The 27,160-nt window shown below is 47.9% G+C and overlaps 3 protein-coding genes across 6 annotated transcripts in view; all 3 read right to left on the minus strand.

Moving 5' to 3' along the window:
• Positions 1-27,160, minus strand: part of NEGR1 (neuronal growth regulator 1) — a 726,879-nt gene that overhangs the window by 384,857 nt on the left and 314,862 nt on the right. The window lies entirely within an intron of this gene.
• On the minus strand, positions 1,873-12,708 carry PTGER3 (prostaglandin E receptor 3). The gene is made up of 2 exons (XM_010124326.2): positions 11,875-12,708; positions 1,873-5,069 (listed from the first exon to the last, which is right to left on the minus strand). Exons 1-2 carry the CDS (start codon positions 12,706-12,708, stop codon positions 4,785-4,787), a joined length of 1,119 nt encoding a protein of 372 aa, XP_010122628.2. The 3' UTR covers positions 1,873-4,784.
• On the minus strand, positions 14,801-26,630 carry ZRANB2 (zinc finger RANBP2-type containing 2). 2 transcript variants are annotated; one of them, XM_086753262.1, is made up of 10 exons: positions 26,509-26,630; positions 26,073-26,125; positions 25,846-25,954; positions 24,317-24,399; positions 22,696-22,772; positions 21,999-22,136; positions 20,956-21,128; positions 19,021-19,107; positions 17,144-17,308; positions 14,801-16,607 (listed from the first exon to the last, which is right to left on the minus strand). In XM_086753262.1, the coding sequence occupies exons 1-10, from the start codon at positions 26,562-26,564 to the stop codon at positions 16,544-16,546; spliced, it is 1,005 nt and encodes a 334-aa protein (XP_086609388.1). In that variant the 5' UTR covers positions 26,565-26,630; the 3' UTR covers positions 14,801-16,543. The 2 variants fall into 2 exon arrangements, with proteins under 2 accessions (XP_086609388.1, XP_086609389.1); XM_086753263.1 differs by having other exon boundaries at positions 26,499-26,620.

The following is a 27,160-nucleotide window of genomic DNA, read 5'->3' on the forward strand; positions in this document are numbered from 1 at the left end:
CGTTTCTTCACCCGCTTCCCACCAAATTTGAAAGACTCCTCCTTTCTGTATTCTGCTTAAAAACTCACACTCCAAGGTGGAGGCCGGGCGCGGCGGGCTGCAGGGTGACTTTCTGGTGGCACAGGCCCGGCTCTGCCCCAGCGACGCCGCTGAAGAGCCCTGCGGCACGGCGAGGGACGGCAGTGGGGTCCGGCCTCCACGTGTCACCTGCCTGTGGTGGCCATCGGAGAGGGCTCACGCTCAGCTGCCGTTGCCCTTACAAACCCTCAGGCTTTGACCAGTGTGCTATGAAGTTGCTCTTTTACATTATTTAACGTCATATACAAACCTCAAGTGAACGGTAAAAAGCATAATTTGGGATTTGTCACTCTTGCTGTCCGAAGTTTATGTTTAAATTTAGAAAATGTGGCAATTAGCAGGGGATCTCCCGGGTATCTGGGGTTTAACCTCAGCACACCAGGCCAGTTCAGGTGCCCAACACCTCCTCCTCACCAGTTTTGTCCCGCTCTTTTGGGGAGTGATTCACGCTTTACCGACCGCTGCCGCTGGGCCGTCCCGGCCTCCTGAAGCCCTGGCTTTGCTCCTCACGTGCTTCTCTGGCTGCTGGGGTGGCAGGTGTCTCCCTTCGCTCTCACCCGGTAGGACCCGACGTTTGCACACTCATGGATAAAACGAAGCGATGGTGAGTATTTCCAGTTCGTCCAGGTGGAGGAAATTTAAATAAAGGTGCTGTTGATACCATTGGCTGCAGAGCAGCGCTTTCAAGGTTTCCGCTGACTGCTGAGGTTAACTCCAGCTGCAGGAGAGGTTTACAGGATAAACGGGTTTCTACCCACCCACGGCACTCTTCAGGAAGGCCTGGATGCAGGAATCCTTTTTCCAGGAGAGTCTCCCTCCAGGCCGGGAGCCAAGAAAAGCTGTAATATGAAAGGCGAGCTTCGCTGGGTGCCTCTCTGCTGTGGCCGCTTCTCTGGACTGCCAGTCCATGCTGGGTTGCAGTACTGCTGCGTGGCAACCGCTGTGAGTCCATGGAGCAGTAAGGGAGTTTGAAATAAGGAGAAATTGGATATAATCATTTGCTATTTCTCTTCTGAAGGTCATTTAACTTGGGAGCAACACCCGGTGACGTTTCATTGGCTTGCTGGAGGAGCACACCGAATCCTGTTGTGATGGTGGCTTGGGTTTGCCCATCCTAACGATGCTTCCAGCGCATCGGTGGAGTCGCTGCTCTTCTGTATAAATCTGCTCTAGAAGCTCAAAAGGTTTGTGTTAACATTAAAAAAAAAAAAAAAGTAAAACAATGTAAAAAATGTGGGCACACCCTTGGCGAGAGGGGCTGCGGATGGGCACCCACGCAGGCTCTGCCCCATGGCTTGGCTGGGACGCTCCAGACACGGTGCTGGGCCCCCGATTTGGGGTGCTCGGGGGTCCCGGCCCTGCTTTCCCTGCCGAGCGCTCGAGAGGCGTGAGCGTGGCGTGCGGCGAGGCAGGCGCAGCACAGCGACGCAGCCCAGCGACGCGGCCTTCCTCGGTGGCGCAGCGCGGTTCCCACGGGCCAAGGTCACGAGCTGGAAGGCTGCGCAGATTAAATCTGCTCCGCGTAAACCTGCCCAGACCCGTGGCGTTCTATCAGCAGGCGGTGGTTTTGCAAAACTCGCTTAACCCCTCACGGGAAGGCCGTTACTGAATTGCCTTAGGGTCCAGCACCCTCCGTCTGGAGCGGGCAGCGGGGAGGAAGGTGGGCGAGCGCCCGGTGGCTGCGCTCGCCGGGACGGACCCGCTGCGTGGGCGGCCACGGACGGGCACGTTCCCGGGCTGATCGGAACGGCTGCGACACTGTGTCCCAGGCAAGGGCAGCCAAGGAAACGGAGACCGGTTATTCTGCCAAACGTTTATTCTGACCGATACAACACACACCGATTTGAACACAAACAAGCCAGTTTTTAAGGCAAACAATGATCTCAAAATCACCTTTCCATAACTACAGCTCCCAGAACACCTTTGTCAGAAGTACAACACGTGAAGACCAGTACAGAAATACTACTGTAGTGGAATTTAAACACATCACATAAAAGGCATCTTTAAAGAAATGCAACAGAAATACACCTTCCCACTCAAGGAACCGGGAAAGAACAGCTTTCATTTACGCTAAAGCTCTTTGAAGTCCTGTTTGAAAGTGCGTTCCCCCAGCCACGTCCCGCTACGGCAGCCGTGGCTGGCAATAGTGCTTCAGCTCCTTCTCTGTAAACAAATTAAAGCAGACATTCTTTCCCATTTTCTGCTATTTAAAGTACCTTCTTCATGTCACCGCACCCAAGGATGGACAGAACCGCCTTTTGCCAAATATAACAGTGCGTGTCCTCTTTCTCTAAGAAAAGGCATAACAAAATTATTTTCAGTGAACTACAGTGAAGCCCCCCCTGACCCTCAGGAACACGAAGGCCATGCCCACTCCAGATCTGAGCAAGGGTCCCCTCCCACAGCGCCACGTCCGAGCTGCTCTCATTTCCACCTTCGATTGCCCGCGTGCAGGAAAAACCTGTGCTCTCCTCTCGGCGCTGCGAGAGAGCTGAGAAAAGGGGATCGATGCCCTCTTCCCAGCAGAGCTTCTCCCTCGCTGCCTCCCTCGGGATCCCAGAGACGCTGTGCGCTCTGGAAGCGCTGCTGCTCAGAAATGTCTGGATGAAGAACGATTCCGTCTAACTGCTCAGGTCATCTCGACATATTTTACAAGCAACGGGGCTTGTTTATTTGTTTTTAAAAGCTAATGTACATAAACCGAACAACAGAATCCTCTGGACAGAAGAACAGGCTGCTTCTATTTCAAAATAACGTTTTAAACAAACTATGAAACCTGCAAGGCACTTTCCCAAAGAGAACGAGGAGAATTTCTTTCACCGCGTTCCCCGAAGTGCTGATGAGGAGAGGAACCGGGGCTGGCAGCGCTGCCGACGGGCAGGCACGGCGGATGGGACCTTCGCACCAGCTCACGGCCGCGCGGCTCCGAGCGCGGGGTCCCGCAGCCTGACGGATGCAGGCGACTCGTAACTGACAAAGGAATTTATTGCAGCAAACTGCAGAAGCTGATGAGACTGACAAAAGAAAGGCGGGACCCTACAAAACGTGGCAGTAGGCTGGCTCTGAATTAAGTAAGACATTAGCTTTTAGGTTGCGCTCAAACGGCACCCGGATAAAATTATGACGTAGGCAGTGGCTTCTGCTGACAGATGACTTTTTTTTTTGACTGATACAAAGATAAGGAATTAAGCAAGGCTGTAGCAGAACAAAAGTGAGTAGCCAGTTTCTCTTTTGAGTAGCTACTTTTCTAGACAAAGGAAGAGGAGTAAAAATAAGGGTTCTGTGCAATAAATTCCTAGCAGACGCAGGATTCCATTCGCCTCTAAGGCCCCTGAATTCGCTACGATATGGCACATGGTACATGGCGCACAGCTACACCGTAACTGTGTTGTGTTGTATTGGCGTTTGACTTCACCCGAGGGGCCCTGAAACAGGAGACGTTACAGGCTGCCATCTGCAAAAGGGGGAGGAAAAGGAGGAAAAACCACAGCCCTTTAGAAAATAAACTCCAGGTGTGACACCAAGGGATCAGAAGTCAGTTTTCCAACAAAACCTGACAGCTACCGGGGGGAAAGATGTGACTAATGCACACAACTCAACCGCCTCTTCCAGTCCACCTCATTTCCCAAATTTCCAAAGCTGCCGTATTCCTCAAATTTGTCTTTTTGGAGGAAAGAAGAAATAAACTATTTTGGAGCAGTATTTTGGCCACTTTATAGGACATTTTAGTAATGAAGAAGTTTGAGTGTCATCCCCACTACTGAAAAATCATTTGATGTTCATTTTATTCCTGGACACGTGCATTTCCCAGTAAACAACTCACACAAACCCAGTATTTTTGGCTCTGCCATTCATCTCCAGGAAGAAGAGCATTTACTGTTTCTCACAACCTGTTTATCGCTCTCGCCATCTGCTCAAAGCAGTTTTACAGTGCGCTTTGCAAACAGCAATTCTTGTTGTGCCTGGGTACAAACAGGCTGCTATTAAACAAAAAAAAACCTCATAGATTTCCCACTTGTGCTGTTTGCCCCAGCGCTACCCCCCCCGCCCCGCAGCAGATGAGCTTACTTCAGCCTTCACCCACAGCGAGGGTTTGTCAGGACAAATCCACGCATCACGAGACTCGTGCTACCTTCCCTTCTCAAAGAGAACGATGCACCATCGTCGGTACAGCACAACATTTCAGTTTTAAGCCACTGAAATCCCAGTAAAGTCTCCTAATTTTGTCTTCCTTTAATTCCTCTGTCTTTTGCCCCTTTCTCCCCTTGTCCCTCCAGAAAAAAGGAAGAAGAAGGACTCTGAAGCCGATAATCTTAGCATTAAGATAGACAAAGGAGAGGCTCTCTGGTAATTTAATCTGTTGAACCTGTTCCAAGCATCCCTGATAGGAAAACCACTTCTTCTGCCTCAACGCAAGCGAATTCCCTCCAGACTCTACTTTAGGCACACACAACGTCACGTTCTGCAGCTGAGTCACAAACAGCAATTAACAACAGAATGTAGAAACAAAATCAGTTCCCTCTTCTGTATCTGAGAATTTTTGGCACATTGGATAAATAATTATTTGGCAACTCCAAGTCCACCCAGTAACAGCATTTTCAGCTACGGCTGCAGATGCTAACGTGTTACAGACGCCCCAATTCACAGTAAGATCTGGAACCACTCGTTGGCAAAAGCAGTTTCCACGCAAACGGCTCAGTGTCCCTTCACGCCGCTGTCCGTCGGATCTCCTCTGACAAGGTGATGGATCTCTCCTTCCACTCGCTGTTGGAGCACTTGGAGACGGCGCTGGCTGCCTGACAGAACTTCCGCAGCAGGATCTTCCTGAGCAGCAGGTAAACCCACGGATCCAGTATCTGGTTTAGTGAGGCCAGACGCACGGCTGTCAAGAAGAAATTGCATTCTTTGTGCAGTTCTGAGCTTTGGGCTCCACCGGAGAACCCCTTGCAGTGTTCAAACGTGTGGCTGAAGATCATCTTCAGCATCGTTACCTAAGAGGAGTCAGAGGAAAAGCGGTACACGTTAAGAGGCTCTTACCTATCCTTCTATGCCAATGTCTCCACAGACAAAATCCTGACGAGAATTTTTGTCCTCCCTCATCCAGTTCAAACTGATCAGAGCACTCGGAGAGCAGCTCAGTGTGTGTGTGTGTAAAACGCGTGACGCACACGGCACCGCTCAGCTCTCAGCCAGATCTATTTACAGATCTCATGCTCGAATAGGGCAGCACACGCTGCCTCCCCGCCTGAGACCCACCAGAAAGCTGTGTGCTAAAGCCTACAGGTTCAGGATGGCCCGGGCTGGAAAGTGAAACTACCGACCTTGCAAAATTCGCTTCAAGGCACTCATTTTAGCATGATCGTATTATCACAATTACAAGGAACAGCTGAATAACTCCTGAGTAGGGCTCCACAAAATTATGTTCTGAGCAGTAAATGTCAGAAAAAAGATTTTCAAATACAAAAACGTCCTCGTTTTATTAAAGCTTTTTTATTCTATGACTTCTAAATTTTAGAATTTGATTTTAAGGTGAACTGTTCTGCTTATGAACTGAGCCGAATTAAAAGAAAAGGATTAATTAAGATTTGGGGCTAGGAGTCAAGAAAATATTTTAAGTCAACAGAAAAAAAAAAGTTTTCTTTTGTCAAAAACCACAGACTGCATTTTGTGTTAACCTGCCTGTATCTCCCCCTTTCGCCCTCGGTTCAGCTCCCTCGTGAGCAGAGCGATGTAGTTCGGAATCCGTTTCCCGCGGCACCCGGACCGGCACGGCCGAGAGACACCGCGCACGCTGCAAAACGCTTCACGCGCAGCAGCGTCCGTACCGGGTGTCTCCCGCGCCTCGCAGCACAGATCAGCGAGCCCTGGCCTGGCAGCCAAAGGCTACTGCAGGCCGATCTGGGGGCCATTCCGCGCCAGCAGGCAGGGCAGCACCTCGATTTACCAAACCAGTTACGCGGCACGGGGCTGCCGGGGTCCCGCCGTGGGTACCACGCGGATGGCGCACGGCAGAACGTGAGCCCTGGTCCCCAACAGTCACTCACGTATGCAGAAATGCTGCAGAAGAGGCAGTATGAATACTTGCACCCCCAAATCTGTCCTTTAAGGCCATTTTATTGCTTGTACTTCCAAGTGTTGGTGAAGATAGGTGCTGCTGGTACGGTACAGGCAGCAGGGAGGACGCATTTTCCTTCGGGGCTGCTACGAGGCTTACAATCTCTGAAAGATTTACAAACCAAAGGCTGCACTGTAATGATCCCATCAACTGAAACAACCCTACTTTGCACATCCTCATTTTCCAAATTACAACATAAACTCGCTTTCCAGCTCTCAGACACCCCGCGACTGGGAAAGAGCCCAGCTTGGGATCTCCAGCTCAGCGCTCCAGCCGCAGCAGCACTGGTTTTGTTAACAGCCTGCTGCTTACTCAGGTGAAAAAGGTGAGGTTTTGTTGGTTTTTTTTCTTCATTTAAAGCTGGTCACCAGAGCTGGCGGTGCTCTCCTGAACTACTGTACAACCAGGGGAAGTATGAACCACGTTCTGAAAGATCTCAGACAGATATAATTTTCCACGGTTCAGTCGGTATCTGTTGTCTAAAGTTTTCTCCTGAGCTTCCTGTACCAACTACAGCTGCTTAAAAATGTATCACTTTAGAGGCTTTTAGTTGCTTCTCTACAGACGAGCTACGTTAGATTTTGTATTGCAGTGTTTCTTCCAGCGGCACATGAACACGGGGACCAGAACATCTGCTGAGCAGGCACCTGCCGTGCAACTTGCTGCCAAACGACGAGCGTGTCAGCTGTGCAATGGGGAAAACACCGGTGCTCTTACACCTGGCTGCGACGCACAGCGAAGCTCCCGCGTGTGGAGGCAGAGCTGACGCGAGGACGGGGCGTGCTTCCTAACGTATGTCAGGCCTTCTCGCTGGACACCGGCTCCCACCACGGACGGAGGCGTGGAGGGACCTGACACGTGGGAAGCCGTGGCTAGGGCCCGCGTGCCACGCCGCGCCCTGAGGACAGGGCTATTGAACACCGAACGTTTCCCGGACAGGCCCTTTCTCTGCTTGCACACCTCTCCTGGGCGTGCCGTGAAGACCCTGCCTGAACCGACAGTCTGGAAGTCCTGCAGAACCGAGATGCAGTAGGTCCAACGCATTTTGATGTGATGGACGCCTCTGCGCAACGGCTCCGACGCACATCTAACCCCTGTCCTTGCAAGGTCACTGGTGCCACACACCAAACGAACTGGCAGCCAGGCCTGAGAGCGCAGGGAACAGCCCGAGGGACGGGACGTGCAGTCAATTACTCACAGCCCTGTCCGACTTCTCGACTTCAGCCCTTCGAGCGACCAAGACAACCCGCAGCCGCAGCCACACACGCCGAGTGAGCCCAGCCGAGGTTTTCCCACAGAAGGCTGTCTTCAGATCGGCGTGTCACCCAGCAAGGTCACATCTGGCCTGCTGCTGTCCCCAGCAACTGGGACAGTCAGGGCAAGAATCACCAGGAGCGGGGGCTTCGGGGGAGGGTTTTTCCATCCGAAGGGATATTCTGGGTGCCAGATCAATAACCATGTGTTGACCTTGGAAAGACTCAGATGAGTCCGGAAGGCAGGGCAGCTCAGGCAGCAAAGCAGAATTGTTTTTGTTTCTCTAAATAGAAACAGTTGAGTATTGCATCTACTCCATTTCATTTAAATCAAACGGAAAGAAGCAACCATTGGTAGCAGTACCGCGCCACAAAGAGCCGCAGAATTACGGGACCACGCTGTGCCCACGCTGCAGCCACTGGAAACCACAGCGCGCTTGGCGTTCCCAGGACTGGGATTACTTTCTCCCAGAGCAGCCCTTCCTTTGGGAACTCCGCAGTGACCCTTGTTTGGCAGACCTTGGTGTCCTGTTCTTTTGTCAGCGAACCCATGGAGCCACAAAAATATTAGGCTAATAAAATACGTTTCCCAAGCAGACAACTGCTGCTTATTTTTGTTTTTATTATATAATATTCCTTTACTGGAATATCGGTGGGACTAACAATGGCTCTACTGGAAATTGTACGCGTTTGATACCCTTAGAGGTTGTTTGTCATGGCCTGTACTGGTCTTCTAGATGAATTAAAAGAAAGACTGCAAAAGGTAGAGGGAAAACATCAGGTGGAATAAAGGGAACTACAAAATGTATGCCAATAAAAAACTTGGCTGGAAATGCCTACGGTTATACAGTTGGTAATTGTATTTATTCAGCAAGAGTAGATAAAACTTTACTGTTCTCACAGAACGCAGTTTCATAACAGCATTAAACCTCCACTGCTCTGCTTTTCACGTACAGCCAAGGCGACGCGTTGCGCGAGGTATCGTCACAGCGCGTTGGACAAAGCTGGGCTGTAGCACACAGGAACTTCTCGGGGCTGTTTCAGAGGCGCCCAGCGGGCAGCCGTCACTCTGATGTATTGCCACGAGCTAAACACATCGCGGGCAGCCTGCGTTACCTCGGGGACGCCCAGGCAGCTCACTAACGTACTGCAAACAGTTTACAGCAGCTTCCATTGTAGTCAGGGAAAAAAAACAACAACCTGACAAAAACTTTCCCAACGGTATTGTTCCAGTTTCACAAACTACGTTGGAAACTGCTGCTATCTGCAGGAAAAGACGGGGAATAAAACAGCTGCTGTGCTTAAAGGGGCACATTTTTCAGACCAGCAAGAGCTGCGTAGCTGGTCTGGAACGTGGGGTGAGAATCTGATGGGAAATTCCTGGTCCCAGAATGCAAAATCTTTTTTTGAGATAGCTTCCAAAAAACCAAGCACCTTCTCTACGCATCATGAAGACAGGAGGATCCATCCTCTCACACTGCTTCTCCTCTCCCGCTGGCCCTAATCTGTTGCTGAAATGATTCTCTTGCACACAGAGGAGCGAGTCGTAGGAGGAACAGAGGATTCTCCTGATGAAATACAAACAGCCGCTGTGGTGAGTGAACCCCGGAAAGCCACGATGCAGAGGACATATCTCCTTGTAATGGCTATCAATACCTACAGTCATGTGCCACCTTGTTTTAAAAGCAGCATTGTAATTCCGTCTCATTACATTTTTAGGACTCAGTTCTGCTGCGCTGGGGTTTCTGTGCAACCAAGGCATGGCTGCCTCTCTCCTACCTCAGACCCATTTCAGCCTGCCGTCAGTTTAGTCCTACCGTTATGCTCCACAGTTGGGCACCAAAATAAATAAAAGATTAGCAAGAGCTGGAACCCACTTACGATACAGCAATATTTGATTTTAAGTGGAGCGTCTTCCCGGGTTCTCTGTGCTGAGCTCAAGTGAGATCCTGAGTGCACAGCAAAGGGAGGCGATGCCTGCGTTACGTACGCGCTTCTTCTCTTCCACCAAACCAAGCCCAACCAGGAAAAGGCGGGACGCTTCGTTAAGCCGTACAGAGCGCAGTCACTAGTCAGAAGTCTCACTTTTCTGTTAAATCACACTGGATTTCATAATTTTCAACAACAGATCAAGTTTAAAAACACTGTCTGTGTAAAAGGGCATTGTTTTCCTAACAGTAATAGTGTTAGAATCTGTCAGTTCTCAGTTATAAAACTCAGATTTATTTTTTTTAAAAACCCAAAATTTCACCTGAAAATCCCAAAAACCCCAAAATTTCACCTGAAAATCCCTCGATTCTTGTTTCAGCTAGATTTCTCACATGATCACGCAGCAATAGGTTAAACGAGTTCTATAATCCAGCTTTCACTGAAAATGCACTTGCATTACTCCATGGTCACTTCTCCAAAAATCTGCCCTCTTGCTGCTAATCTGTACTTCGCAGTCAGACAGAAAAAGTTGGAGCGCATGTATAAAACCCTTCTGCAGTCACGACTCGATTTTGAGAACAAGAGGGCTGGAGAACACGCTGACTAGACAGAGCGGTTTCGCAGAACTCCACAGAGCAAGTCATGTGCCTTCAAGTGTTGCTGCCCCCCCAGGGCTTTTGCTGAGTACTCAGGTTCTGAGGGAAGAGAAGAAGCATCCCTCACCTCGGAGATTTTCTCTCGGTGCTGCAGGGCTGGTTGAACCCCCAGATGCAACAGCTCCGCGGCCCCGGGCGGGGCGAGGGCTCGGCTGCGGCGGGCAGGGCAGAACCTGCTTCCCAACGGAAAGACTGCAACAACGAGGACTGAGAGGCAAACCAACCTCCTCCATCGACTGACTGCCTCCTAACTTTTTCCTCCTTTTAATTACAGATGAGCGCGCAACAGTTAACTTCCGTAAAACAAAGAAACCCTACTGTTTTCCCTTAGGACTTAACCGCACAGGCAGCGGAGAGCAGGACGCGCCACAGCAAGGGCAGCGGCCAGCCAAGGGGTCCGGGGCCGCCCGCAACCGCTGCTCGGACACCCAGCCACAGCGACGGGGCGCTCCGCTGGCTTGACTCACCAAATCTACCGTTCCTCGCGGTCTGAGGAGCGGAACGTTGCTCTTTGCTCACAAGTTCTCACTAAGGTTTCAGCGTGGTTTCCTATTTTACTTTCGTCACAGCTGTTAATGATCTCTAGAAAGTTAACCTACAGCCTCTCAGTTTCTTGGGGGCAGGGATATTTTGGAGATTTGGTGGAAGTTTAATTAATCTACAAGGATAATATGACTAAAATTAATTTGTTTTCTATTTTTACCTCATTGCCATTGGCCGTTCGCTTTGCCAGCCATTCCTCATCACAGCCCCATCAACAAGAGCTCAAGTTCTCTGTGCACAAGAGAGAAGAAAAATCCTTCTCCGGCCAAAAAGTTCCTCTCACATAACTTCAAAATTACCACAGCTAGCTTCAGCCCTTTCCTGCTTACGGATCCCAAGTACAAACTTTCCCCAAAATCATACTATCCTCTGACAGCAGAATAAGCTGCCCTTTTTATATGAGGTACTGGGCTCCCAGGCGTGTCTGTGGATTCAGCCTCCCCTGCTCCTAAATGAGGAGGAGGGGTTTACCCCGGTTTGACGAGAAAGAAGGAAAGGGCATAAGTCAGGAAAGACAAAACAGTGGAAAGAAACACAAGTGACTTTTTTTAAAAAAAAAGAAACAAAAAGCCCAGAATGCTGCCATAAAGAAGATACAGGGAGCAATCTGCTGAAAACCAGAGGGCACAGTCACAGCAGAGGGCAAAGTCACAAGCTGTACCTTTTCTCAGAAAGCACCCAAGTAAGTTTTGCGACAAGGTGGGAGCAAACAAAGAATTGTAAATGGCTCTTTCCCATGGGCACAGGGCTCCATCACAGTAAGGTCTCGAAAAACTTCCTGACAGGTTCCCCTAGAGGAGGAAGCAGCAGGTTCTGGGTCTCTGCGTCCCGTCACCTCCAGACCCCTGGGGTGCTGGCAAGCAGGTAAAAATCTGCCGGTGGGGCTGTGCCAGGCAGAGTCCTCAGTGTGCCACACCACCGCCAGCCGCTCCCCCTCCCCTCAACTCTGCCCGGCACCCGCGGCTCTGTGCCACGAGCGCTGCTGGCTCCAGTCCCACACCCGCAGTTTCCTCACCGCCTGCCTTTCTTCTCCGTACAAGACTCGTTTTCCTCATCGTCCCTCCTTCCTACTCAGGTTCCTTGGTCTTACTTTTCCAAATACACTGTGCTTCAGCTCTTCGACCTCTCCCAGGTTCTCACCTACCAGCCTTCCACACCCGACATCCCCAGGCTCTGTCCCTGTCCCCGCTGCCTTTCCTCCGAAGCCGTTCACGGCCACAGCATCCACCTGAACCCGGTGCCTCCCACCCTGCCTCCTGCCCACGGCCATTAACCCACGGCGGACGGCGAGGCCACCTACCAGCAGCGGTGACCAGCATGCCGAGAGGACACACATGATCCCCAAGAGCTGGATCAGCGTCTCCGTGGCGATTCGCCCCCACTGCTTGCTGGAGCGCGACGTGGTCGCTTTGGTCCGACAGCGAGACACCAAAGCCTCGATGGTGGCCAGGTTGCAGGCCACCGTCACCACGAGGGAGAGGAGCCCCAGGACGGCGAAGGCGGAGGCGAAGAGGCGGCCCCCGGTCAGCTGGCTGTCACCGGTGCTGATGAAGCACCAGGTGCCAGGCCACTGCAGCGAGTAGCGGCCCAGGCCGGCGATGGGCAGGAGGGCGAAGGCGAACACGGCCAGCCAGATGCCGAGCAGCACCGTCTTCGTCACCCGCGTCTTCATGTGGCTGGCGTACCAGTGCGGCGCGCGGATGGCCAGCGTCCTCTCCACGGCCATGGCGCTGGCAATGAAGAGCGGGCAGAGGCCGAAGACGGTCATGCTGAAGCCGAAGAAGGCGCAGAGGTGGCCCGAGGGGTCGACGGCGTGCCAGGCGCGGTCGGACAGGTAGACGGAGATGACGATGGGGCTGGTCAGCAGCTGCCCCAGCAGGTCGGTGAGCGCCAGGGAGCCGATGCACAGCAGGAAGGATCGCTTCCGCCGGCTCTCCTTGGCCCGGTAGCTGCGGGACACCAGCAGCATGGCCAGGGCATTGCCCACGATGCCCGTGATCATCATGGTCAGCGGGAAAACCACCGAGACGGCGCCGCAGCCCTCCTCCGCCCGCCCCGTCCCGTTGCCCCGCTGCCTCATGGCGCCGGGCTCGCTGCCGTTGGGGCCGCCCCGGCACTGCGGCCAGCGGCTCATCCCGCCGGACTACGGCGGCGGGGCGGCGAGGGGCCGGCCCATGGCGGCGGGCAGCGCTGCGCCGAGGCGCGGCGGGCGGCAGCCGCTAAAAAGCGGGAGGCGGGCGGCGGGCGGCCCTTCCCGCCCTGAGGGGAGGGGAGGGGAGAGGCCAGGCGGCGCGGCGGGGGCGGGACGGGGCTGGCGGCTCGGTTCTCGCCCTGCTCGGGGCCGCAGCCGGGTGATGAAGTGCCAGTAAATGCCCGCACAGCCCGGCTGCCCGGTGAGCGGGTGCCCGACCCGCAGCACCCTGGGCTGGCGCCATTGGTGCGGGGCCCGCTCCCGGCACGGCTCGGGGAAGCGGCGCTCGCCGCCCTTTCTCATCTTGCTCGATTGCCAGCTAGAGAGTGAAGTCTTTTTTTTTTTTTCCTAGGAAAGCAGCGTTAGCAGTTTTAAGAAGTTCTAACTTTTACGATTAACTAAGTCCAGTTTAAAACACTGCCCTGCTCCGGTGTCACTTCGTGTGACCCTGCATGCACAGGCTAAATCATGAAACGGGAAGAGCCACATTCTCGTAAATAAGAACGATAGTAGAAGTTATGGCTTACTTTATCAATTATTGACCTGTGGCTTCTTTGTTAACTCTCTACTTTCTAGAACACGTACAGCAATCTTTCCTTAAAAGAAGGAATCCAGGCTTACTAATCTTGCGGATACACAGCAGGACGCCATTTGCAAAGCAAGCCCAGCAGCAATATTCACTGAACTTGGAGGGACACAGCTCCAAATAAAAAGCCTGGAACAGCGTGAGGGGAAAAATACCCTTTTCCTTTCCTCCCTCCTTTTAAATTCCGACCCCGATTCATGGACCTGGAGCTGCTGCAAGTTCAGCACACCTACTCTGCATCCCCCCGCTGCCATCTGGAAAGTTTCTGTGCCATCATTTGGTTCTGCGCTTGGTATTTGTGCCCAGTTTTACAATGGGAACGTTCCCGGTTAGCTCAGCTGCGTGTTGTTTCTGGATGGGGGCCATAACCGCCCTCTGAAAAAGCACCAGCTTATTAGTGCCATTTTCCAAGCTAAGTATGAAGCACTCTACAGGCCTTTAAAAAAAAAAAAAAAAAATTAAAAAAAAAAGCATGCGTGAGCAACCAGTTTTTCCAATAAAAGTACTGCTCATTTTCATAATGGGAGGATGGGAATTAGCCACCTGCTGTGGAAAGGAAGCAAGCTTGTTTTAAGATGTACCAACACATACATTTTACTGCTTTTTAATATTAATTATCTATTTGAAGAAAAAAATAAACATTTTTCAGCAGTGGATCCTACTCTGCCCAATTTATATAAAATTAAAGTCTAGTCTGCTTTTATTTAGACTCACTTTCTAGTTTTCAATTACTAAAGAAGAGTGCTTCCAGAAAACCACCATTACTGTTCACAGATGGATTTAATTTTTCTTAGCCCTTAGCCTAACTCTCATTACAAATTTCACTTCTCTTTGATAAAGCTGCACAGAAATAACATTTATTTCTGTAGGCAGCAGTTTATCTGATCCCAATGGCGATGGAAATGTTTTCCCGTAAACCAGAAAATCTTACTGCGAGGCTAACTGGAGATAACCTGCCCCCTGCCTTTCACTGCCTCAGCTTAATCTAGCTTTGTGTCTTTCCAGAGGTGGACCACGTTTGGTCGTAATAGTTTTGTTCCAATTTATTTGCTGATCCAGTAACTAAAGAGATCCTTAGTGTCATTTGTAACAGGCATGCAAAGACTAGCACAGTTGCTCTGCTTTTGTATTTTCAAATGTAGAAATCAAACTAATTTAAACATACTGCTTCCTCTAAAAACTTTATGAAAAGAAGATATGGAACACATACAGAAGAAAATACCTTGCAGTTTCATAAAAGCTCATCTTAAACCTGCTGCCATTTAAATAAAAAAGTATTTTCAGTATTTGAAGAACTGCAACAATCTGAAAATTTACAATAGGTACGGCCAGGGAAGCGCACATACTGCCCTCCTTGCACTGCAGTAACAGAACCACCACGCCGAACACTCTGTTAGTACAGGTTCTAAAGAAAGATTTGCTTATGTTTCCCAGAGAAAGCACTCGCTGCACAGTTGACGCACAGGTTTTATTTACACTTCTCTACAGAATCGTTTTGCCTTACATTTTATCTAAGCCAAATGAAACCATGATTTTCCTTTGTCTGCAGCCTACTGTTTGCTAAATTTAAAAACTTTCCTCTGTTAAGTACAGCAACAATTTTAATACAAAGCACAAGGGAAAAACCAAAGGCTAACAACATAGCATCTATTAGATCTGATTTTTACAATTTAGTAGTTGGACTTTGAAGTCGGAGGCACAGTTACAAGACTAACCTGCTCTTGTGCAATCTACACACAGTTAGCACTGAAATTAGATATAAAAGAAAGCATTAAAGAAGAAACTGCACAGCATTTTTTTCCGCAAAAAGATTATCAAAATATTTCTACACTGAAAACATTTTGCTCATATACCTGCCCAAAAGAAGTGTCTTAAAAAAAAAATAAAAGAAAGCAAAATGTAGTTTTTAAATTTCGCTCCGTTTGCTTTTGTGCAGTTCATTTAAAAAAAGCAGTGGTCAAATCTGGAAGTTTTACTCCTGAAATAACAGAGATATATTGCTGTTTCCTTGCTTAAAAAGAATTTTCCTTAACATACTTACCTTGCGATGGTACTGAAGATACTTAAGCCTTTCTTAACCAAACAGAGCTCAAGAGAGACCAAGTTTTAATGTGATATTGCTAGTAAAATAGATTCAATAAAGCATTTTAAGCCATAAAACATGTTTAAGGAAAAAGAATGACTGATGAAGAACACATTTAAGGTGTCAGAACTTTCTACACAGTTTATTAATTTTCACTGTAAAATATAAATAAAATTGAGATACCTTGAAAATTTTAGTCAGCCCCAAATGAATTTTACGGACGGCCTGCAGAAGCTTCACTTGATTCCCAGAAGCTAGTTCCATACTCCTCCATCTCAAGAGTGGTTCCTAAATGATCCTTTTATCCAAAGGATCACAGAGTCCAGGGTCCACGCGTGTGACAATACCGCAGCCAGCACCCACTGCAGAAAGGCTGCTTTGCTGACCGCACCAATTAATTTCCGCAGTGACAGGCACCAGCAGCGGAGAGGATGGAGCCCGGCATCTCAAACTTCGGCTTTGAAGGGATGGAGTCTGATTCACTCTACAGAACCAGACGATGGACTGGCTATTTAACAGCTATTTTGCACTGAGTGTAGCTAAAAAGAAAGAGGGGCATCCATCTGTATTTTCACTTCAAGACAGAAAAATAAGAATTAGCTCTAAGTACTCACTACTGCCATCCGATGGGTAACACCAGCCCTACAGCTACGCTCATCTTCTGTGGTCCCATTCGAGCTCCATCAGACAAGCTCAGGAACTGGATGCAGAGCTCATGGGTTCCTCCGTGTTCCTCAGGTACTGTTTTGTAATTGCCACATGAAGAGCAGAGTTGTATTAGAACTTATCCAACCTGTGCTTGCTCATACATGTAAGAGAGCCAGGAATCAAGTAACTCAGTCTCTAAAAATAATAAAAAACCCTTACTCAAAACTTCACACCTGCTCTAGGGAGTTTATGGCTTAAAATGCTACCTCACTTTTTGTTTCATGAATGAACAAAGCTGCAGTTTTCCAGAAAGCAAGGACAGACATGCACCTCTACTAGCAGATTTAGCACTTCTGACCGAGTAAGACACCAACTTCTTAAAAAGGTCTCATGCACTGACTGGAATTTTTGTTGTTGGTTTTTTTTTTTTTTTAGATGTGAGCTTTGTGAGCTTTAATACATTATTTCTTTTTAGAACTTGTACGGGAACCAGAATGGGAAGATCCAGATGATGATCTGCGGCGTCTGCAAGACATAAATGGAGAAAGCATGCAAAGAAATAAGTTGAAATTAATTTTAGCATCCACTTTGAGTAGTCTGTATCCTATAATAGCTGGCAGCCAAGTATATCTGATAGGGGCCTTATAAGAATATAGAAATAACTTAAATTCACATTCATGAGCTTCAGGTGGTTTAAATACTAAAAAAATCTAAGTTTAATACTGAAAGTAGAATACAATTTCTAAATGCAGTATTTACTTATGAAAATAAAACAATAATGTACATGTTAACACTTTCGCACACTAAGAATGGTGAGCCAGGCCTTTCTATGGAACATGCTCCCAGCAGGAGGAAGTTTCGTTGGATGGGGGGTGGAAACAGCAATTACACAGGTTTTCAATAGGAAGCAAGAGTAGGGGAAGTGAGGAAACTATTTTAGCATCAGAGTAACTGATCAGATTCAATTATTTCCTAGTGAATCTTAGTCCTTCAGAAAAAAAAAAAAAAAAAAAAAATCACACATTTAAATACACCCATTCTTATTCTACATAAACCCAAACCTTTCGGGTGACCGTGATCTCGATCGTCTTTTTTTGCGATCACCAGATGAAGAAGATCTAGAACGACTTCGCTTCTTGCTTCTCTCGGGGGAAGATGATGAACGAGAGCTTGAGTAAGATCTTTTCCTTGGGGTGGAAGACCCCCTGTAGGACCTGGAGCTGGATCTTTATTGATTAAGAAATAAATCAGATTTAATTCTGGTATAACATAGAAAGAACAAAGAAAGAACAAAAAAGAGACAGTTTTCATGAACACTCGCTACTCTATTTACAGCAGTGCTTTATCAAATAGATTTGTGGATGCTTTAATACTTACTCCTTCGTTACCTGCCACTACAGACTCCTACTGCCGTGGTAGTGCTCTTAATCAATTCTGCTAACTAGTGTTTCTCGATACACAGACCACCGGTGGTTCGGAAACCTTTCCAGCATTCACCAGAATTACGCATTTTGACAAAGAAGCGATGGGAGACAGGGACAGGACCTTCCTCAGCAGTGACATTCCCAATGCAAAACGGCTTGGAAACCACAGACGTACTGCTGATCTAACAACGCTTCACTTCATACTGGTGGACATTGGAGATTCGTAAAGTAATGCTCATCTTACTAGCACAGTAAAAATCCTCAGAAGGTATGTGTACAAATCTCAGATAAATTTGGGTAAAGACCTCCTACAACCAAAATATTTAAAAAAACCTCTTAGAATACAGGCATTCTGGCATTTAAAAAAAACAGGAACCAGCTTCACTTAAAAGCACTCAAAAATCACTTTGGTTATCTAAAAAAACTAAGAAAAAATTCCACCTGTGGAAAAACTAGTAGAGCTAAAAAGTCCTAAACTGTAATTCTAAAATTATATAAACAAACATAACAGGATTTTTTCCCAGTAAGCTGGAGAAAACATTAAAAAACCCAAACAAACCACCACAGTGTATGTTGTTGGTAAAATATTTTCCAGGTTCTCACTGTAAGTAGCAAAGCAGTCCCATTTCACAGCAGCTAATCCACCAAGGACACTCGGTGGAAGCTGTGCAGCACAAGCTCAGCTGAGGAGTCACTTCAGCATCTAGCGGGGGCACGGGCACCCTTTTTCTCCTCCTAAGAGCACGGATTCCATCTCGCGCTGGCCCTCACGTGACCATCCATAGCATGTTTCTGCCACCAAAGGGCGGTGGCACCATTTGTGACTCCTCTTCCCAACTTCCTTATTTACGGTTTTAAGATTCTCTGCATGCATGGAGACGGGCCAGTTCTTCACGCCACCGCACAAGGAAAGTCCTGCCACCGGGGTGCCTGTGCCAGGACACCTCAAGGAACTCGCATGCTCTTGTTACTCTTCCCCGCACAGTTCCGTAACTGCCACACAGAAAACGTCAGCTAGCTCAAACTCCTGTCAGCTTCCGGCAGGATTTACTATCAGCATTTTTAAACGGTCCCCCCACGTTTATAAAGACAATGGCAGCACTATCTAGTGGGAGTTATACGGTAAACAAGTGAGCACTAAACACAAACCCAAAAGTATAGCACATTTTCTAACGTTCTTCCACATCAAGTAGCCAAAGTGGAAACAGTAAAACCAGCAAAAATTACTGAAGTAAGTAAACATGCATTCAAATTCTTCTTCCTTCAAAGTGAAGATCTGTGGCGTCCACTCGTCTAGCTTAGATCAGACTTAAACTCTTCCACCAAAACCTCGCATTCTCAAGAAATACATCTGTAGTGGGAACAACCTCGTGCAGAGACCCCAGGAATTCTGACTTCCAAGATAAAAATGAGTTAATGTTTTTTGACTGGCATAATTTTATGATGAAATCAACAAGCGCTTGGTTCTTCTGCCCTTTTTTCTCTCTGCAAGGAGAGAGTGCTACCTCATTCACCTTGATTTCGACCCACGAGATCTAGAGTGTTCTCTGGAACTGGAACGAGATCTTGATCTGGAACTGGAAGAACTTCTTGAATGGGACCTGAAACAACACGGAAGATTTTTTTTCCAGTGTCTGACTTGTATTTAGCAGAATAACTGCTACTGTTAGCAGCAGAGACAACGATGCATCAATACAATTTGCCCTAGAGTAACAACAGAAGTGACAATTTCCTCCTGCTCGCCACTATCACAGCAGTACAGCAGCTTTAACATAGTAAGGTCGTGCATTAAAAATTTTATAAAGTCAGCTTTTTGTTACATTTCCTAAAACAAAGCACAAAAATTAAACAGGATTGCAGTTATGTGGCAATACGAAACAACTGTGTATCTATTAACTATTTCATTAAATCGATGCCTTAACTTTTAATTTGTGCCTTAACTTGAAAACCATCAGTTCCTTTGAAAAGCAGAGGAGGTAAGGTATCCGGGCTAGCTAGCTCAGTTTTTCCCAAGTCAGTTCTCACAAGCATTGTGTACACAGTTTCAAATTTTCGTAAAGATTTTCCCCGCATTAAAAATGAATGTAGTTAATTCTTGGCTAAAGCATGGACATATCTAGCACTACTTGTAACCAGTCAAAATTATTTTCAAATTTTTCATGTTGATGGATTCTCTTTAAAGCACAAACCACAAGAGATACGTAAAAATGGCAGCGGACTTGCAGTAACCATTGTAAAAAGGCAGCACTGCAATCAAATTCTAATAATCTTTTCCGTAAAAATATATTACACAGGCCATCAATCTCCTAGTTTGTATTGTTACCATGTCTCTTTCATTTTACTGTGCACAACAAAAGCAGTAGAACACAAGCTAACTAGAAAATACATTTAACTTTTTCAGAAACACAGAGAAGTATACACAAATGGCAACTCGTATTTCCAATTAATTATCTGAGCTAGAAGCAAGAAGTTCAACAGGAAGTTGAAAGCTCCCTAGCAAATTTCAGTTAAGACAAGTTACTTTTTACTTTGCTGTTAACATCTGTGAGTTAACAAACAAAGTTATGGCCAGATGAAGTCCGGGAGGGACTCCTCCAGCAGGGAGGCTGACAACAGGTGTTGTGAAGAACATTGTTTTCGTAGTAGAGGCAGCATGAAAAAAAGCAGGAGAGCAACGGGGAGAAAGGCAAAACAGAGAGTGGCTGACATCTGGGTAGTGTGAGGCTCTGAAGACACTGGGCAGTGACCACAGCGGTGAGAGCAGAGAGGTGCAGTTACAAAGCTAGGAAGATTAGAAGAAACTTGAACTTTACGTGTAACCCTATGAGCTAGTGCCAGCTGGAGGTCTTAAACCCATCAGCATCATGCTCACAATAGTTGCAGGGCAGCTAAAAAGCTCCGGCATTATTTACGTCACACGATCAGAAAACATTTATTGAATTGTTCATATATTACTGAATTTAAATAATAATGTGAGATCTTAGATCTACCCAGTAGACTTTTTTTGCGGCCCCATGATCAATATAAACCTTCAGTGTTATTCTGACAACAGTGCATCTGTACTTAAAGCTTTGTCGCTTGCCATCAAGCTAAGCTCAAGTTTCCTGTCTTTATTTCCAGGCTATTTTCCATTCTGTCCTTTCACTGAGTCTGCCTGGACTGCATCATCACCGCCCTCTCCTGCCACCTCCTCCCACGTCAACAATACCACCCTTCTGCTGCTCTGTTCAACGGCTCGACATTGCTAGAACGTTCACCCATCGAATCGCATATGGCCAACAAGCCTAAAAATAAAACTGCAAGTAAGTTGTATTTTAAATATAAATGCTGTACATAAAATTGTTCACATTATTGAACTAAAACTGTAAGGCAATCAAGGAAAAAAAGTAAATAAAGAAGTTAGATACTGACATTTTGCCTGGCGTTACCCTTGACCTGTACCCGTTTACCTGGACCTAGACCTTGAGCTTGAATGAGAGGATGAGCGCGATGAAGATCGCGAGTGGGAAGATCGAGACTTAGAACGACTGCGTCTATTGGATTTCTTTTTCTTATTAGTGTCCTCTTCTTCACTGGCATCAAGATTATATTTTGAAAGGTCAGCATCATCTTCATCCTCATCCTGACAAATGCAGATATACAAAAAATAGTTTAAAATATTTTAATTGTTTCTTCAGTTAGTGTTTTTTCTTATTCTATGGTTTATTTTGTGCTTTTTTCCAACCCTTAAAAAACCCCTGTTGTTAGCGCATTTAATGAGATCCAGAAATTTTAAGAGTGAAGAGTGACTGAAATATTGTGTTTCAAAGCAAACTACTGAAAAGCCTGCAAAAACCCCATCTGAAATCCCGTTTTCTGTTATTTAATGAAGTTAATGAAAATACAGACATTCATTTTCACCAGCTACTTTGAATGAGCGCCTGGAAGAATTTTCAGACTCAAAATCTGTAACCATAGCCCAGTTCTGCAGAGACACGTTTCAGATGCAGAATCTAGCGACTGCTGTGTTAAAAATAAACATACAGGCATGTCTCGGCAGGACTGCTGTCCAAAGATGTGCACAATCCAGTGCGGGATGATCATATAGTTGAGGGATGATGAAAAACAAAATCTCTGAATATTTTATTCCATTTTATAAAAAATAAATCTGATGTAGTTTTAAAAGGCTAAGAATAAAACTCAAGAATATTCCCTTTATATGGTAACCATACGTAAAGGTTCTAAACAAATACGTCAACATTTTTTATTCCGATCCCAGATAAGCTTTTAATTTTTTATGGCTTAAAAAAGTTTACACATCTTTGAATGCAGGTATTGAGAACAAAACAGCTTGTACACATACTTTACAGACGCTGTAGGCACCATTGTTCTGACAGCTGCTCCACTACGTTGCTGTAAAGGCAGCTGAAAATACACACCAAACCTTACGTACTAAACTGCACCGTAGTAATCATTAAAAAATAATTGCTAGGAAACAACCAAAACACGCTACCTCATCCAATTTATATTTGGAGAGATCTTCATCCTCATCCTCCTCATCTTCCCCCTCAGATTCCTTATCTTCCACTTCCTTCAGGATAGATGCAGGGCCAACCGGCTTCCCTCTATACTTTTTCTTTTTGCGTCCAAACTGAGAAATTTTATTCCATTAGAATACAATTTAATCAAAAGTGATTTCCAACTGTATTTTTTTATAAAACTTCCATGAGAAAATAAACATACATCAATTTAAAATAAGGTGCTGCTTGAAGGGAAGCAGAACTATCATGAAACACCAGTTAGCAAGAAGAAACTTTCTAAGGAGATGCTTGTCTTGGATACAGTTAGTACCCACAGACAAGAGTAACGGAAACCTGAGTTTAACAAGAGCGTATTTTATATTTGTGTTATGGGATATTTTTGCAAAACAACGTTGAACACCTGGCTGAAAACAACATGCACGACCCTGAAGCCAGCTCTCCAAGAAGTGTTATGAACTCAGCTTGTGCCAGTTTAATTTGAACTCACTCTTCATTTTTAATCCCCCAAAAGACAAAACAGACGCACTCACTTCCAGTTCAAAACCTTCACACTTCAGCGTTTGACAAAGAGATGCATCATAATGTATTTCTGAGTAGCGCTCTCCCGCGTAAGGAAACCAGCTGCACACGCATGCATCCTAAACACACATCACCTGCACCGAGCCTTACCTCATCGTACTCCCCGTCTGATTCCTCGCGTTCTATATATTCAACATTCTCTCGCTCATTAAATCCTCCTCCGTACCCTTTAAAAAGAAGTAAAACAAGAGAATCTCTTGAGCCGCACCAAATTCAGCGACATTAAGCGCGAAGTTTATTCTAAACTTTGACAGGGGTTCTGGAAGCCTTTAGTGGATTTATAAATACAAGCCATGAGAACGTAATAGGATCTCAAGAGGAACATGTATTGTTCCCGCACACGTTTATTAAATACAGTGCCTCAGAAACCCAATTGAGAAAGTGGATTGAGACACACAAACAACACAGAAACAAAAGCGTTTAAAAGAATGGGAAAGAAAAAAAAACACCTCAGGATTAATAGCTGTGAGGAGCAACCAGCTTCCCAGCAGAGCTCTGTGGGGCTGCAGTGCCCAGCAACTGCCCTGCTGTGGTGGATAAACCCCAGACTGTTTCCAAGGGGCTGGAACAATGGCTACTGTCCTCAAAGACCAAAATCCCACCTCTGAGAGCAGGCAGTAGCCAGCTCAGAAAAGCAGGCAACGAAAACAGGAGCGGGGGGCGCCCTGGCCAACCGCTCTGTCGGCTGCTGGCGCGGCTGCAGCCTTGGCCAGAGCCAGGCCCTGTGCGCCTGCAGCCTCCCGGGCACGCCAGCGCGCTCCCGTATCGCATTATGCCCTGACATCCAGGCACACACCTCTCCTCAGGGAGCAACACCAACAAAGGGATCCTGCAGCTGCACCGAATTGTACAGCGGCCAAGATTTGCCTTAAGAATCTTGCTATTCCTTCTTATGACGCGAGTGGAAAACTCCACCGGCTCGTTTCCACTTCAGCTGACCTGGTATTACCACAAGTGTGTGCAGCATGCCAGGTGCGCCGCGCACGACTGCAAATTTACGCTGAAGTACACCACAACTTGAAAAATTAAACATTTACAATATTATTATATGAAATACAATCAGATATTATTATTAAATATTCTTACAATAATAAGCAAGAATACTAAAAATTATTTTTGCTCGGAATAATAATTTCTGTGCTCTCCTCCACGCTTCCTTTATTGCACGCGTTAGCGTTACACTCCGAGCGCCGCATCCTCTGCCTGACCCCCTCTGCAGCGGCAGCAGGACAAATAGTTCCCTCCGCACTGTAAGGCCATCCCCTGCCCTAGTTACCGCTGCGATCGTCGTTATTGCAGCAGGAACTGGAAGCGCACCAGAGCGCGGCCAAACCTCCTCAGGAGAGCACGGCCTGATCTACGCAGCCCTCAAACGCTGCGCTTGTGGCCGCCGCGTCCGCTGTGGGTGGACACTGCACGTACACCAGGCCTTTCGCAGTTCAATGCGATATTGCGTCACTCCTCCCAAACGCCTCGGTGTCAAAATCGAAGACAGAGCCAGTTCAAACTGAGTATTTCTCGACTTTCCAAATGAAACCATCACATCCTTTACACGCGACTAAACGTAATCAAGTCTAGGAACCCACAGACATGGAAGATCATTCAGCTTTGCTAGCTCTGCTGTGAAAACAATCCCTTTAATTAGATTGTGATCTATAAAAGGAAGTTTTCTTACAGTCATCCGAGTGTTTGAAAACCACATACATCCTACCTGTCCGTTCCTCCAGCTTAGCGTACTTTGGAGTATTACACATGTTACATTCTGATCTTCTGGCCCAGTTCACGTTACCGCATCTTCAGGGGCAAAAAGAACAAAACAGAAAAGCAACGTTTTATTTCAAAGAAAAAAGCTTACATGTTGCTGAACCACTTTAAAAAAAAAAATAAATCATAAAAATGTATTTGCCGAGCTGTAGCGGGGACCTGCAGTCGCTGTCACCCCGCGATGCGCAGACAGTTACACGTTTTCCTCACTGCGTTTCTGTCTTACAGCCTCCCAACAGGCCACTCATCCGTCACCTGTCTGTAATACCAGCACCAGCACGCCGCTCAGCCCCAGAGGGGAGGAGGAGGGCCGCCAGCCACAGTCCAGCTGTGAGCTCAAAGAGATGCGACAGTCCCGAGGCGTGCCGTCCAGTGCTTCCCCTCAGACCCACGGCGCTGCCCAGGAAACCTGCCCGCGCCGTGCTGAACAGCGCCAAGGGAAAGCCACCAGGATGAACACAGCCAACTTCTGACAGAAAAATAAATAAAAAAAAAAAATCCAGGTTTCACTGGTCAGACCGCTTACTCCATCAGCAAAACCCCAAATCCTTAAAAGTGCTCCAGAAAATCTGCCAGCACCTTTCAAAAACCAGAGCATTTTATTAATGTATTCCTTTTCTAATTTAGATCTTACTGTTCGCAATGGATGGTGCGGGAAAATAACGGAAGAGTGGTGAGGAGGACTGTAAACGCGCTGAAGTGACCTGCAGCTGGGGTTTGCAAAACACGCACATCACACTATTCATCGTTCAGTCGCGTGTGCTGGGCAAGTGGGACATCTGTGTTCAGACAACACAGGCCTGCGAGAGACTGGGAGGCACCCCGCTCCTGCCCTGCTGCGGGAAAGATCAAGGCACAGCAGTAAACTACACCTGCGAGCAGCCCTGACCCGCCGGTGGAAACAGCGGCGCTGGGACCTCGCTAGCAAGCACCGGGCTCCGCGGCGCCTGCGTCCCCGCCTGGCTGCTGCTTCAGAGATCCCCCGGTTCACCAGCTAACAAAAATAAATTCACTCTTTGCGTTTTATCCGTGCTTTGCGGTTGTCCCTGTGTCATGCCTGTGTCAGCTTCCACAGATGGCCTGAGAAACATGTAAGAATTTAACGATCTGCTAAATTTCACCCATTAAATACTTAATGAAGGCCAACAATGAAACATCATACTGCAATGAAGGTGTTGCTTCCACCTACACATTTCTTCCGAACTTGAAAAGTGTCTCGGCTTATCCAAGAAAAACAGGAACCTTCACCCGCCTAGTCCTGATTTTTAAAAACCTTTTTCCGACACGTTAATTAACTAACTGCTGTCCAGCAAACAAGCATGAACGCTATCCTCACAGCAAAACACTGCTAGTGGAACAGCTGTGTTTTGATCACTCTTCGCTCATCAGTAAATTTAACTGACAGAATTAGGGATGATATTGTGGCTGTGCTGCGTGGCTCTAAGAGAACTCTCTGCGTTTTCCGAAGGGGCGTACGTTTTACACTGCCAGTCGTTAGCGCTGAAGAGCCCGCGACTCTTTTCAGCGAGCGTCTTCCCTATTTCAGTCCCTCCAGCTTTCATCATTTTGGCTTCTGTCGTTTTTTCTGGAAAATAAGAAACAGAAAGCAAGCAGTTTATGATTAATTAAAAAAAATGTAATATTCTTTTATTTTTAAAAGGTGGAAATAGACGAGAAAGAGGTAGATCATCTCAGGTACTCGCCTCTGCCACATCTGTTACAGCTGGTTCTTCTGGCAAAGTTAACGTTCCCACACCTGCAAACAAAAACAGGGACTGAAGACGCTAGCTAAGTGAATGCTGGAAAACGCACACGCAGAGACTTAACAAAAACCAAACCCGCCTTCGTATTTCAAACGGAATTTGCTCCAAATTACACCGCGAAGTTTCCCGGGCCGTGCCGGACCCCGGGGCGGGCCGCGGCCGGACGCGCTGCAGGACGGGGGCCGGGAGCAGGGAAGCCCTGCAGGGAAGCTCGCCCCGGCCCGGCGGGAAGGGGGACAACCGCCCCCCAAACGCCGGCGGCGGCTCCCCTGGCCCTGGTGTGCCCCGCGGGACTGTCCCGTCCCGTCCCGTGCCGCGCCGCAGCCCGGGCCCCGCGGCGGCCAGACAGACGGGCGCCCTCCCTGCCCCCGCTCACTTCTTGTCGGGGCAGATCCAGTCCCCGTCGCTCACGCGGAAATTCTTGGTCGACATCTTGGGCCCCGCCGAGCCGAGCCGAGCCGAGCGCCGCCGCGGCGGAAGAGGACCGGGGTCCTGCGTCGGGCGGGCTGCCCGCCGCGCCTGCGCCCTGCTGCCGCAGCCAGCGTGGGCCGCCGCCGGCAGGGATTTTGGTCAGGCAGCGGCTTGGACGCCTCAGCCCGGCCGCGGGAGGAGAGGGCGAAGGAAGCGCGCCCCCCAGCGGGCCGGAGGGCCGCGTGGTGGCAGCGCGGGGAGGCGGAGGGCGGGAAACGACAGGGGCGCGCATGCGCGGTGCTGTGTCCGCCATGGCGGGCTGCGCGCCCGGGGGGAATGGGGGGACGTGGGGCGGGCGTCGGCTCTGTGTGTCCGGCTGCTTCGGCAGTCCTGGCAGTGTGAAAACCGCTCCTCTGTGAGGTCATTGAGTCACGGCAGTTTATTTCTCTGCAGCTCTTGCTGTAGCTTTGTCACCCCAAAGCCCTAGGGACAGACTGCCCAGGCTGGCAGAAAATTCCCGTAAATGCACCGTTGCTTCAGTGCAGTAAACAGGGAAACCATCAGTTGCTGATATAAAACAAACAATAAATTAAATAAGGCCTCGTTTTCACTGACGA

Source organism: Chlamydotis macqueenii, chromosome 8, assembly GCF_036417535.1.
Source record: "Chlamydotis macqueenii isolate bChlMac1 chromosome 8, bChlMac1.mat, whole genome shotgun sequence".
NCBI classification, from domain to species: domain Eukaryota; kingdom Metazoa; phylum Chordata; class Aves; order Otidiformes; family Otididae; genus Chlamydotis; species Chlamydotis macqueenii.

Coding starts and splice junctions, on each gene's coding strand:
- ZRANB2 (XM_086753262.1), bottom strand. CDS start 26,564: ATGTCGACCAAGAATTTCCGCGTGAGCGACGGGGACTGGATCTGCCCC. Junction 25,955..26,072: donor CTGTAACAGATGTGGCAGAG/GCGAGTACCTGA, acceptor CTTATTTTCCAG/AAAAAACGACAGAAGCCAAA. Junction 22,137..22,695: donor CAGACGGGGAGTACGATGAG/GTAAGGCTCGGT, acceptor AAAATTTCTCAG/TTTGGACGCAAAAAGAAAAA.
- PTGER3 (XM_010124326.2), bottom strand. CDS start 12,708: ATGAGCCGCTGGCCGCAGTGCCGGGGCGGCCCCAACGGCAGCGAGCCC. Junction 5,070..11,874: donor CATGCTGGTCACCGCTGCTG/GTAGGTGGCCTC, acceptor GACTCCTCTTAG/GTAACGATGCTGAAGATGAT.